Source organism: Pongo abelii, chromosome 2 (genome assembly GCF_028885655.2).
Source record: "Pongo abelii isolate AG06213 chromosome 2, NHGRI_mPonAbe1-v2.0_pri, whole genome shotgun sequence".
In the NCBI taxonomy this organism is placed as follows: domain Eukaryota; kingdom Metazoa; phylum Chordata; class Mammalia; order Primates; family Hominidae; genus Pongo; species Pongo abelii.
In genome coordinates this window covers 137,809,662-137,823,919 of record NC_085928.1, presented here as the reverse complement: position 1 = coordinate 137,823,919, position 14,258 = coordinate 137,809,662, and the positions used below count along the sequence as shown (strand labels likewise).

The window sequence follows — 14,258 nt, the reverse complement described above, 5'->3', positions numbered from 1 at the left end:
AATTTATGTTGTTTTAAGCTACCGGTCTATGGTAATTCGTTATGGCTGCCAGAATTAGGATAGCTCTTAATTTTTAGTTGAATCTGAATTTATATGTATTTCTTAGGCCTGGATTTGAAAACCATTCTGCTATGTGGTTTAGGTAGTATCAGCTGTTAGCATACGCATTGTCTCAAGGACTAACTTTTCAATATCTATCTTTATTTCAGGTTAGTAACATCCTTTGTTTGGTAATAACATGCATATTATTTCACCTGATGTTTTACTAAGACAATTAGATTGAATTTTTTTCTTCTCACTTAAGCATTTTGGAGTACCATTAGTCCTCTTCCATGTTTCAGATAATATTGAATTCAAGGCGTACTTTTTAAAATCTTGGGAATTAAATTTAGCAGTTTTGTTTGGAGGTATTTATTTTCATCTTGGTAATAAGACAAGAAGTAAGATGTTTCATAATTATCATATTTTGTCTGGGTTTTCTGCTGAATTTTCTCTCTCTCCATTGCAGTTATCTTTTGGGAGAGGGCCTTCTCTCTACAGCCATATGCTGGTAAATAATGCATGGTAGCTGATCGGTGCTAGAAAATACAGGAGATCCAGAGCATATTACTCCCTTGAACGTATCTTTTAGCTGCAGGGAAAACAAATCTAAGGCATGAATTACAACTTATTAGTTATAGATGGACTCTGTAACCCAGTACTGATTAAGAAGAAACAGCCCCACTCTGTCCTGCCATGGTGGCTGTTCCAAGTCAAAGGAAAAGGAGAAGTCTGTTGGAGAAGATTTTCTTTCTTTTTTCCTTCTTCTTCTTTTCTTTAGTTCATCCATTCATTTATTTTCTACTATTATGGGACACAAAAGCAGAATTTGTAGTTAGTACTCTTGGCTGTAGAAATTCGTAGTTTTGCTTTTCCTTTAAGGCTGATTCCAGCACCACTTTGTGAGAAGAAACTGTCATAGTTTCACATTGCCTCTAAGAAAATGAAACGTACCTAAGTATTATTGGACAGCAGGAGTATTTTACAGTGGTTGCTGCTCAGGAAATTTGAGTGAAGGACTGCAAAAGAGGAGCGAAGCAGACCCGAGAGAGAAGGCAGCAGTGCTCCCCTGTGACATGCTCCGTCACCGGGCAGGGAAGATGCCGCTGCCACCTCTCCACAGCCTCGTTCGAGAGCACTGGAAATTGTAAGGTGTTTGTTTTGTTTCATTTTGGGAGTGGTGGAAGATTAGCCTTTGTGCTCCTCCTCTAAAGAGTTTTGTCTAAAACACTTACGACTACTTAGTTAAACAAAAATCCAAAGTAAGCTATCATTGAAATATGAAATATACTAACAAAGCCAAACAGTAAAAGATTATACAGGGAAAGGCCTTTCTCCCCATTTTGACTTCAGCCACTCAGTTTCCCTTCCCACAAGTGTGTCCTTCCAGAGATACTTGACTCATGAACCAGCACATATATTCATGTGCCTGCTTTTTCGTACACTGTAGCAGCATATTAGAATATTGTTCAGCATTTTTCTTTTTTTTTTTAACCTTACACTATTTCCTGATGTTTTCCAAGTAAATATTTTATTTTTTTTCTTATGGTTGTGCAGTAATCCATTGTATAGATGTGTAATTTATTTAGCCAGTTTCTTGAGGAATATTTAGGTGTGGTGGCTCATGCCTGTAATCCCAGCTCTCTGGGAGGCCGAGGGGGGCAGATCACCTGAGGTCAGGAGTTCGAGACCAGCTTGGCCAACATGGTGAAACCTGCCTCTACTAAAAATACAAAAATTAGCCGGGCATGATGGTGGGTGCCTGTAATCCCAGCTACTCAGGAGGCGGAGGCAGGAGAATCGCTTGAACCCAGGAGGCGGAGGTTGCAGTGAGCCGAGATTGCACCACTGCACTCCAGCCTGAACGACAGAGTGAGACTGTCTCAAAAACAAATGAACAAAAAAGGCTTGGTGTATGAATAAGGAAAGGACCCCTAGATATTGGGCATGCAAAGGCTTTTGTGTTGTCTGAAAAGGTCATGCAATGATAGAAGTGACCTGAGACACCTGTAAACTAATGACCCACAGTTAAATCCACATAAAGTGGCCAGTGCTGTGGTTTTGGGTAAGTGCAGGATGCTGTGGATAGTGGTGCCTAAGAGCTACATTTCACTCAAGTGCTGGAGAAGCAGGAGAGGTTGACCCTAAGGAAGTTCCTGCTAAGCTGAGCCCTGGAGAATGTGAGGAGCATAGGTTAGGAAAGGGTAGGATAGTGTGAGGAACTGTGTTCTAGGAGAGGGAACAGCAGCATGCCCAGAGATCATCATGGCCCATTTGAGCTTCAGAAGTGTGTCTGTTGGCAGTCCGGAGAGGAGACTGGCAAGGTAATCAGGCATTGGAATCACCATAGCTCTCCACAAGTGTCAAGGAGGTTGGACGTAAGGCTATGGGAGGCCAGTGAAGACCTTTATCAGGAGTGGGAGGTTATTTGATTTGTGTTTAAAAATCTCATCCTGCCTGCCAGGTGGAGAGTGAACCGGAAAGGGGTGGGATGCTATGTAGGAAGCTGTTGCAGTAATCCAAGTGAAAGGTGATGGCCTGAACTAGGAAATGGCAGTGCAAGTAGGAAGAAGTAGACATATAAGAGCTCTTCAGACAGTGGAATCAACAGGAGTTAGCAATTTTGAGACGTGGGCATGGAGGCAGAGACCCTCAGCCCTCTGGTTGTTCACTTTTAACAAAAAGATTATGTGCAATGCATTTAACATATTATTCTTGCTTCTTTATGAAACCTCCTCATTATTTCTTTTGGACAAATCCTGGAAGTAGACTTGCTGAGTCAAAGGAAAGATCTTGAAATATTTCAATAATGTAGTCAAATTGCCTCCAGAAAGGCTAATATACCAATTGTCCATTACCAATTAGGGGCACTAGCTTCAGCCTGAGTATTATCGCTTTGAATTGACACCAATCTGATAGGCAGGAAATACATACCTTTTCTTCATTTTAATTTGCATTTCTGTGAGTACTGGCAAAGTTGAAGTTTTTTTCGTGCTTATTAACTAATTATATTTCCGCAAATTACATATTCATATTTTTGCTTATTTTCCCCCTGAGCTGTTTATCTTTGTCTTTTTTATCTCTAAGAGCTCTATTACTATTTAGTTGCTTAACCTTTTGTCTTTTCTATTTGTTGCAGGATTTCTCTCATTTATTTATGCTTTTGTTTATGTTTTGTTGATCAGAAAGATTTTTTTTAATGTAATAAAATATTTTGTTCATGCTTTGTGCCTGTAGTTCAGTGTGAATAAAATTCTTCCTCAACCACAGGTCGAGGTATAAATATTGGGATTTTTATAAATATTCACATTTGTTTTCATTTTTTACCTTTGGGTCTTCAATTCATCAGGAATTTTCGGATATGTGTTGTAGGAATCTATCTCTTTTTGATCCGAATAATAATTTTTTTTTCTGAACCAAAAATCAGGACAACCTAGTCTATGTAACAAATAATTTTTATGCGTTTGTGTGGCGGAAGCAGTCTTAGAGAGTAATAATATTGGAATTTCTGGGACATTTGATGTTATATATGTTGATAGATTATAGAGAGATAAGATTTAAGGACTAATACCTGGGCAACACCAGGGAACCTGTGCCATTGTTAAAAAATAAAAAAAGAAAGAATGGCTCCCAACACCCATTCAGAATAGAATGTTTGAAATCCAGAGTGCATGAGAAAGTTCAGGATCCAGATCGTAAAATATTGCCAATGGTTTATGTAGTGCAACCTGCATTTCACTGATAGCTCATGTTATCCTTCCTATTTGAAACACTAGTTAACATCAAAATGACTTTTCAGGTCTGTGGTGGCTCTAATCTTTGTATGTTGGTAGGTTCCTTTCTATGCAGAACATCCAAAGACAACCCATTCTCTTGAGGCCATCAGAACAAGACCAAAGGTTGTAGGGCCTTGACCACAGTACTAAAGCAAAGCCTCAAAATGACTTAAGGAATCTTAGGAAATAAAATGCCACAGTCCTGGACATTTATCATTTGGCAGCAAGCTAAACATTTCCTAAAACTTTTAGAAGTAATTTAGGTACCTAATGGAAATTTTTTGTTTTCAAATTCTGGAGTTGCCTAAATTGTTTAGGAGAAATTTAGCTGGAGTCTGGCGATAGGACTGTTTATATGTGCTTGGCTCAGAGTGGCTGTGTTGTCCACATTAGCATGACCATGGGCTCCTTATCGAAGCCCTGGTTCCCAGTAAGTGCTGTTTGCAAGAGTGAGGTGGAGTTTGGTGGCTTTCAGGCCACCCAGAGTGCCATGTGTATCTGTTTGATAAACTCTGTGGTTTGTCTGTTCTCTGTGTTTTTGCCAGATTGTTTAAAAAAAAAGAAAGAAAGAAAAAGCAAACAAGCAGGCATCATATGTTAAAAGTTTATCTTTTTACATGAATTTTTGGAAAATCCAAGTGTAATTTTATTCCTGAAAGAACAAAAAGTTGTTTCCCTGGGGAGATAATTTTGGGGTGCATAGGTATTTTTAAGGCTGTAGATATTAACTATGAAAATGAATATATGACTTTGTCAATACTTTTTTTCAGCAGGCTAAGTCATATTTTTTCAAAAAAGCGAGGCTGGAATCAACTACTCTTGGCATATCAGAGATCAGGAAAAAATGGGTATTGGAAGCCATTCTTTTTTTTTTTTCTTCATAACAGCACAGGCTTTCTGATGTTGTCCAGGTGTACGTATTAACGCTTTAGTCTTATCATATATATATATATATGTCCAGGATTTTTCAACCTCAGTACTATGAACATTTTGAGCTGGATAATTTTTGGCGGGGTGAGCGGGGGCTCTCGTTTGTGTTATAGGATGTTTAGCAATATCCGTGGTGTTTACCCACTAGCTGATCTCTACCCACTAAATGCCAGTAACACCCCCATCAGCCATGACAATAAAAAAGTGTCCCCAGCATTGCCAAATGTCTCCTCAGGAGCAGATTATCCGTGGTTGAGAACCACTGGCATAGCCAATGCAGAGGAAGCAGGATTGGTCAGATCGGAGTTTGTATTTGACTTTTATATGGTCTATTTTCAAGTAATTTGTCTTCAGAGCAAGAATAGGCTACCGGGAGGAACCCTATAACTAAACTTCATGAAAATATAATTAAATTTCATAGCATTCCAAGGCACTAACTAAATTTGTTATATTGAAATGAAATCAGTGAAGTGAGACCTGAGGACAGGTTGAGAACCTGGGAGGTTATTTTCTAGAAAGACTGATCTCAGTTGATTTCAGGCAAAGGGCAGGAATCATGGTATTTCTATGGTGAGTCAGTTATGGTTGTTAAATTTAGTTATTTGCTGTGCTAATAGCATAAATCAAAGAACAGGAAACTTCCTTCCTAAAATATCCGCCTGCCCTTCTAGGTTGTGCTGGCCGCATAAGATTTGCTGTTGCGGCTTTCTATGGATGGTTGACCAATTCAGATGAAGCACCCACCTGCTGTGGAAAATCTGGAAAATCAGCCAAAGTTTGTTTCAAAAACCTTACTTGACTACGTATTTTAATGACTCCAAGTTATACACTTAATTAGAAATTAGTGGTGTGTGTTTTGCTTGCATATGGTTGAATTTCTCCCTCCCTGTTGCAGATTTTAAAAAGATGTTTCTTTTTTATGAACACTGAGAGTACAAATCAAACAAAAGCCAAAGGAGCCACGTCACGTACTCAGTCTCTAGCAGCAAATGTTGTACTTGCATTAATTTTGGATAACAGGTTACAGTTTTAAATTGGATTTTTTTTGTAATGCAACAGAAATTACTTTATGAAAAGTTGGTTTGAAAGGTGGCAATTTATGCATAATTTGATGTTCTATATTAAAATATACATGTCTTACATAATTTTTAGTACTGCTTTCAAGCATAACTACCTATAATGCAATCGTGTTAAATCATCGTTACATGTATTTTTACTAATTACTGAACTGGAGTGAATTATAAATCTCTGCCAAAAACATTGCCTTGTTTATACTGGGCAAGCAGTTAATCATGTTTGGATCTGTGCTTTAAACTTTTTGATGATTTTATAAAGCTTTTGGATAATTAAATTAAGATGAACTACTTCCACACTGTATAAATACCTTGTAATGCAGTTTTAAAGGGCTATAAAATAATAATTAAAACTTAGAATTACCAGCTTCCAATGATCATTTCAATAATCATTGCTGACAGAGGAAGAAGAAGTATTGTAGAAAACAAGAGAGAGTTCGGAAAGAAATACAAGAAGCCTCAGCCATCCTCATTTTCTTTCTGTCCAGCCTTACCACATTGTATCTGCAGTGAGAGTTGACTGGATGGTAGAAGGGGAAAGCCATAGGCTAAGGGAAGACAGTACACTTATGGAAGATTGTGTATTAACCATTTTCTTTCCCTAACAGATTTTGATTGTCCCTTATTTAAATACATTTCTATGTGAAACCAGGAAATAGTAATCTTTTATTGTTGCATGTATAGTGCAAAGGTAGCTTGAGAAGCAGTATGATAGGATTGACACCGGGATGTCATAGCTGGAAGCCTTCTTGGAGATGCAGGGAGCACAAAATGTCTTTTGAGCTTCTTTTCCCTGTACCTTTTCTCCTTTTGTTTATGCCCCACCCAGGCATGAGTTCTTTAAATCAAGGATTTCTATTCAGTTTACTGTTTTCATATTTGTACCTGAAACAGAGATAGCTAACACTGTTACTCCAAAACTAGAGCAAATGAATTCAGAAATATGAAGAAAATTTATATAAGCGTTTGAGGGAGGATATTAGTTTCATTTCTGACTTTTATTCAACTTTGAAAACTTAACAGCTAGCTGTATAGTTTCCTTGAATCATCTGATCTTGTCTCCATCTAAATATAGAGATTCCTAGAAATATTATTGTGAATCCATGCTGTATGTTTTGGCTTCCTGAAAATCAACTAAGGCCCATACATGCTGTGCAGATGTTGAAAGTACAGTTCTCCCTGTAGATAGTGAAGGGTAAGCAGGTAATCACACACTCTTTCTTGTCATATTTTCTTTTAGGGTGAGAGTCTAGTAGCTGTTGGAATTTGGACTAATAGTCCAAACTACTAGCGTTTAGTCTTCTAGAGTTTAATAGGTCTATTGATATAGAAACAAATATAAATCTTTAGTCTGTGCATTATTATCTTTAAATGCTTATTTTAGAAAAATCAGTTGGTTGAGTTTATTGGGACATGGAACTATGAAAGTCATGGGTATGAGCTCTGCTACTAGCACTTAACTTTGCCAGATTGTATGATTATATAGACTGCCTTGAAAGAGGTGGTCTTCAAGGGAGCAGGTTTAAAGGGAGAATCTTTCATTCCACAGTTATTTGTGAATGTTGTGCTGGACAGACACTGTAGACAAAGCAGACCACAAACACATAAATAAATGTGAAAACTATCAGATATGTGTGTGCAGAGTATTAAAATTGGGTGAAACAATAAAAACGTAGTTATTTCTAGAATAAAATTTATAAAGATGGATTAAGCCTCAGTGGAACAAAAATGAGGATAGAGTTGTAGAGCCTCTGAATATACAAAAATCCAGGTCTCATTCTGTTTACACTGCACAAAATATTGGGGACAGCTTTTATTGGGGAGATCCTTTTCATTATTTCCACTCCATGTTTTCCTACGAAGTAACGTATTTAGAAAACTTCAGAAAAACGTTTGTTTCTAGGACAGCATAGAAGGGGAAGAAACAGTCTATTTTCCTTCCGGGCATTGGGGGAACAGTGGGAAGACCCAGGCACATGAGTGGTGGGTGGTACCTGAGGGCTTAGGGTCTAAAGAAGAAGAGTCATACTATTTAAAAAAATCCATATTTGAGACAGTGGCATTCAAAGCCCTAAATGAGTGGGGTTTGGAGGAGACCATGGAAAGTAAGAAAAGGACACATGAAATGACAGGAAGCCATGAGATGTCTGGATTACCATCTTGTGTGAAGTTCCTAGGCAGCACCCTCCCTCGTCCAGATGTCCCTCCCAGCGGGCCAGCACCTCCATTGAGTTCTGACTCCTACCCTTCCCCATTGTCCTTCCTGCCTCTTCTTCAAAAAACTTTCACTAGAATGACTTTCCTTGCAGCTGCTGAACCTGTTCACTTCTCACATCCAAAACCAGCCCTTTCTTCCTCTGTTTAGTTTCTCTCTTGTCCTTTTTAATCAAAAAAAGTTCAACTCTCTCTCTCCTTACTGTCTCTTTTCCTGTGTTTCCACAACTGTGTAATCTTGCGTTTGCTTTTGCAAAGGCCACAACTAAGTTCCATGTTGTAAACTGAGCTGTTTTAAAATAGACCTTGCAACAGTAGGTACTGGGGGCTAGTGGGTGGAAGAGGGGCGTGGGTTGAAAAACTACCTATCGGATACTGTGCTCGCTACCTGGGTGACAGGATCAATCGTGCACCAAACCTCAGCAACATGCAATTTAGTCATGTCGCCAAATGTACTCCCTAAACCTAAAATAAAAGTTGGAAAAATTAAAATAAAATAAAATAAAATAAGTCTTGGCGTCAGATAGGATAGAGGTTCAAATCTTGGCTCTGCTACAAACTGAGTGATATCAGGCAAGTTATTTAACCTGTCTAAACCTCATATTATAAGATATGATAATAGCTTCTTTTATTATAAAGATCAAATGTGATGAGTATGTGATGTATCATAAATTGTCCAAAGCACTTAGTGTGGTGCCAGCCCACAGGAAGTGCTTCATGAGGGATGGCTGCTGCTCCTACTTCTACTAAACAGTGCTATTGCAGTTACTACTACTGGACCTGCTGCTGCTTTTAATTTTGTAGGCCTGCAGTCCTCTTTATGCTGTGAGCCCTTGGCTTCCACCTCTGTTCTCTGTAGGCTTGCTTATTCTAACCCTGCCTGCAGCTTTCCTCTCCTCCTGACCTCTTTGGCCTTTTGCTACTACTAAGAGAAGGGGGCTCCCATGGATTCAGTCCTTGGTCCCCACTTTGCCGTCCATACTCACAGCTTTAACTCCCTGCTGTATGCTCATGACTGTCACGTTTATCTCTATTGCCTGCTGACATCATTACTGGGATATCTCATGTCTCCTTCACTCATCACAAGTTAAAAACCCCCATCACCTCTCAATTCCACTGTTGCATTAGCCTCCTGACCATTCTTTTTTCTTCCATTTTTGGCCCTTTTTAAACTAAGCTGCCCCATAGCCAGAGTGATTTTTGGAAAAGGCCAATCAGATGATTCTCTTTTAAAAACCCTTCAGCCAAGCACCCCACTCCAGCCCCAGCCTCAGCAGCACCAGCTACAGAGTCTCTCCGTGACAAGTCACGACGCCCCTGTCTACTTAGCACCCCATGCATCGCCTGTCACAGTATGTGCTGTGAAAATATCCATGCCAGTAAGACAACTGAGTATACTGCATGCTTTTTGCCTCGAAGCCTCATGATATTGGCTCTGCCTGGAGTATCTTTCCTCCTCTCTGCTAAGCTCACTTTGATTCTTCTCAGCACAAACTTCATCTTCATAATCTTGGCTGGGCTGAGGGCCCCTCCTTTGTTCTCCCACAGCACCACAACTATCTCTCAGCCTGTAATTGTGACCCATTTTTTAAGTTAAATAAAACCGAACAGAATAGACTAGAAGAGAAAATGCTGTTTTGTATGTTTGTCTGTACTTGTATATAGGTGTGGTATAAGTTTTTTCAAGGTCACAGTAAAAAAAAAAAAAAAGGCTTGGAAAAAACAGATTTGTGATGCTGTACTGAGATTATCTGTTCATGTTACTCCATGAATTGTAAACTCCTTAAGAACCAGGACCATTCTTATCTTTTTAGCCCTAGTGTTAAGCAAAGCTTTAGTCAATAAAAACTTGTTAAATGGAATCTGCTAATTCTTGAAAAAGCAAAGGTGAGGAGAAACCGTGAAGTATGTGAATTCCTAGGATGAAATAAATGATTTGTGAAAAGTTACTTCTCTGAGTCTAAGTAAGTTAATAACTGTGGGCCCCCAGACTGAGCCTCCTTGTCCAGTGGACCAACAGAACCCTATATTGGAAATCTGGAGTGAGAATCTGCTAAGAGAGTGCCTTGTTCTCTTTTGTCAAATGTGTATGTGCAGATTCTGCAATTACATAGGCGAAAGTGAGCTCTTTTTTATTTGTTTAGGGAAACTGAGCTCCTACCACATTAGGCTATGTGAATGGCTTTTCCTGCAACCAGGATGGTGGAGGAAGGAAAGAGTGGCAGTTGAAAGGTTTCCTATCAACTTCCCCTTACCTTTTCCTGCTGGCAGGCTAGAAAACAAGCCCTGAAAGAGAAGGAGTGCGTCCTTCCCTCCCAGGTGCTCACTGATGGATTTTTCAGCACTGAAGCACATGGCAGGAGATGCAGGATGCTCCTTTAAGGGGTCACCAGATTTCTTCTGTCCTAGCAGGGAGCCAGGCATGACTCTATCACGCTTGCCACTTTTCCATTCTTCTCATTGTCTTATTCTCTTTTTCAAATTTTTATTTGTTCTTAATACTTTTATTGCTTTCTCTCATGTTTTCGCTGCTACTATGCCTTTTTCTTCCTCATTTCATCCCATTCCTCCCTTCTACCTCCTTAAAGGCAAAGAATAAAAGAAACAACTGTAAACAACACTTATAAAAGAGAAATTAGTTATCAAATGACTTCCACTTAATTTGGGGACCTCCACTTAATACAGGGAAACAAGTTTTAGTGTCATAGACCACGTATCTAAAAATGATAGTGTTCCTTAAGGGGGCATGCCTAACTTATCTTTATCCCTGTAGGCATAGCATGGTGCTGTGCATAGAAAAATGAGCTCAATAATTGTTTGTTGTCCAGCTAGATTGAATTAATAAAGATTAAGTGTGATGCTACAACTACATTCTGTTTGACTTGCCCTGAAGCAGTTTCCTTGCTCTGTCTTTCATGTCCTTATCTGCCTCCTTCTTTTAAACATTATTATGAGTGCTTTATTTTATACTCCTGACACGTTGACATAAATGACAGTCTTGACAGATTTGATATTATTAAAAACACTACTGAATAATATACTTGTGCTTCTTGAAGTCAGACACTTCATTTGTGAAAAGTTGATTCTCTGAGTCTAAATGACTTATTAACTGTGAGAACAATTATCCTCTGTACTAACTCTAAAACCCTTCCATTGACAAATGGCCTCCTGAGTGTTGCTTTAGGTATAGTCAAAGACACCTAACAGGAATTACCCCAAGAAGACTTGAGTGCCAGCCTATCCTGAGAGCCCCAAGCTGGGAGGAGTTTGAGCAGCAAATTATGAAGGAAATAGTTTTCAAAGAACTTTCTCTATTGGCAATAGCATTATTATTTTTCAGATTTTACGAACAATGCATATTTACTATAAAAATCAGACTGCAGAAAGGCTTACAAAAGAAAGTGAAAATTACCTACTTTCTTATGGTCTGTCCTTTTTAGTTTATAGTCATCTCTGTTTTTGCATATATACATAACATATGTGTTTTTAAAAGATTGTTCTAAAATGTTATTATCTGCTTAAAAAATATAACACAGATATCCATCCATGTAATCAGTGTAGCTCTGTATCATTGTTTTAAGGGTTGTATGGTGTTTTATTGTAAGGTTATTCCATAATTTTTAAACTACATTTAGGTTGTTTCTATTTTTTTAGCATTATAAAATAATTTTTTAATTAAGGTCTCTTCTAGGTAGCTTGATTTGTGCAAATAACTTAATCACCCTTTGGATCGTTGCTTACTTCTGTGAAAGGTGGAGTTGAGCTTGATGATCTCTTGGGTATTATGTTTAGGTCACTTTTTATTACATATGGTTTCATGCCTTCAACTCATAGCTTTCCCTGGCAGAAGTGGAATAGGCAATGGTTAAGGGCATGACTGTTGTAATCACAGTGCTTGGATCCAAATTCTCTTTATTGCACTTACTAGCTGTGTGACCTTGGGAAAATTGTATAACCTTGTTGAGCCTCAGCTTCCTGATCTGTATATGGAGATGATAATACTAACATTATAATGATGTTGTAAGGATTCAATGAAGTGTAATACACATAAAGTGCTTAGCATGGTGCCTTACATACATACTAAACACTCAATACAGGTTAGTCAATCTTTTTATTATTAGGATTTCCACTTCTAACATGCCAGAAGCCTACCCATTTTTCAGTGTGGAGACAGATGACTCCATCTTTCCAGGTGGTCAGGCCAAGAACATTGGAGTCATCATTGACACCCATTACTAGGCTGAACTGTGCCACCTCAAAATTCATCTGTTGAAGTTTTAACCCTTAGTGCCTCAGACTGTAACTGTACTTAGAGATAGGGCCTTTAAAGAGATAATTAACATTAAATGAGGTCATTGGGGTGGGCTGTAATCTAATATGTGTCCTCATAAGGGAGATTAGCACAGGCACACAGAGATAAACAGACCATGTGAAGACACAGAGAGGAGATGGCCATTGGCAAGCCAAGGAGAGAGGCCTGGGAAGAAACCTGGAGCACCTTAATCTTGGACTTGCAGCACCAGAACTGTAAGAAAATAAGGTCATGTTTTTATTTTTTGAGGACTTTAGTTAATAAAAATGTATTGTACTCCGGGTTTTTTTGTTTGTTTGTTTGTTTTTGTTTTTTTTTTTTTTTTGAGACAGAGTCTTGCTCTGTCACCCAGGCTGGAGTGCAGTGGCGTGATCTTGGGTCACTGGAACCTCCACCTCCTGGGTTCAAGCAATTCTTCTACCTCAGCCTCCCGAGTAGCTGGGATTACAGTCGCCTGCCAACCACACCCAGCTAATTTTTGTACTTTTAGTAGAGACGGGGTTTCACCATGTTGGCCGGGCTGGTCTCGAACTCCTGACCTCAGGTGATCCACCCACCTGGGCCTCCCAAAGTGCTGGGATTACAGGTGTGAGCCACCGTGCCCAGCCTATTCCAGATTTTTTTAAAGCACACATTGCTGTGTGCTTCCCAGTTCCCTCTGCCTGGAACACTCTTCCTGCAGATAGCTGTGGTGCTCAACCTCACCTATTTCAGGTCTTTACTCAAAAATCATCTTCTCAGCAAGGCTTTAGCCTGTCACCTGTTTAAAATTACAGACAAACACATACATACACACACACACACACACACACACGCACACACAGCACTTGTCTTCTCTTTCTTGCTTTTCTCCATAGTATTTATATTTATATCTTACATGCCATGTATTTTACTTGTATTTTGAAATATTGTGTTGGTTTTTTATTATAAGTGCCCTGAAGGGTGAAGTTTTTTTCTGCTTTGTTCCTTGTGTATCCTCAGCACCTAGAACATTGCCTGGCACATGTTCAGCACTCCATAAACATGTTTGGAATGAATGGATGTGTTTTTTGGCTCCCTTCCAGTCTCCTACTCTCACTTTGTGCTCCTATAGCACCACCTCTCTTGTGACTTTTCATATATTCTGGATTTACTATAGTGTGTTGTCTGCCTCCACCCCAGACTGCAAAGTCCTTGATCAGAAACAATTCCTCATATTCCTTCTACTGTCCAGTGGCACACTCTATATAGGAAGTGCTCAATAAACAGTCTAATGAATATGTTAACATCAGCAGTCAGCGGTCATATAGCCACTCCGTTTCCATTTCTTTCCCCACACACAGCAAATTTGTGGACCCTGGGGTCGTGGTTCCACTTTATGAATGAAGTAGAGACCTTTCTGACCCAAGCACCATTTACCCATCACTTCCTTTTATCTTCTACAGGTTTATTCACATCCTCTCTACCTTTCCCTCCTTTCACTTTCTCTCAGAGCTATGTCATACGTTTCACTACTTTTCTCTTTTCCACCCTCACATCGGATCCCTTTATTAGCCAACAGATGCCTATTACTAAAAAGAACAAGAATAGTGGCGGTCCATAAACGTTAATCACCAGAGAAACAGTGTAAACTTGTGAGAGCAGCAGGCTTTGAGTCTAGGTCAAGAATCTTCCAGACTGAGGTAGCCTTTTTGAAAATGGAAAGACTTCAATTGAATATTGGAAATGGGAAGAATCTGGATAGAAGAGAAGAAAGGGAAAGGTGGTTTAAATAGCAGGAAATGAGAAGGAAAAAGGAGGCAGCGGAGAGCGCACCTCGTTCACCAGCTTTCCCAGTGCTTCAGTAGGCCTAGCGGACCCTTCAGAATTCCACAGAAGAGAGTTTCCAGTCTTCGTTCTCCTTCATTTACTATTGTTTTTCTTCATATACTAGAT

General features: G+C 39.2%; 1 protein-coding gene across 10 annotated transcripts in view; it reads left to right on the top strand.

Moving 5' to 3' along the window:
- Positions 1-14,258, top strand: part of PLCL2 (phospholipase C like 2) — a 200,891-nt gene that overhangs the window by 47,090 nt on the left and 139,543 nt on the right. The window contains exons 1-2 of one of the 10 annotated variants that reach the window (XM_054552545.2): positions 1,600-4,663; positions 5,417-5,520. The exons of 7 other annotated variants lie outside the window; for them this stretch is intronic. In XM_054552545.2, the coding sequence (XP_054408520.1) occupies positions 4,660-4,663; positions 5,417-5,520 (108 nt within the window). In that variant the 5' untranslated portion in view covers positions 1,600-4,659. Of the gene's footprint in view, positions 1-20; positions 210-1,599; positions 4,664-5,416; positions 5,521-14,258 lie in introns of those variants that run through there. 2 more of the 10 variants (XM_054552548.2, XM_054552550.2) reach the window with 2 other exon arrangements.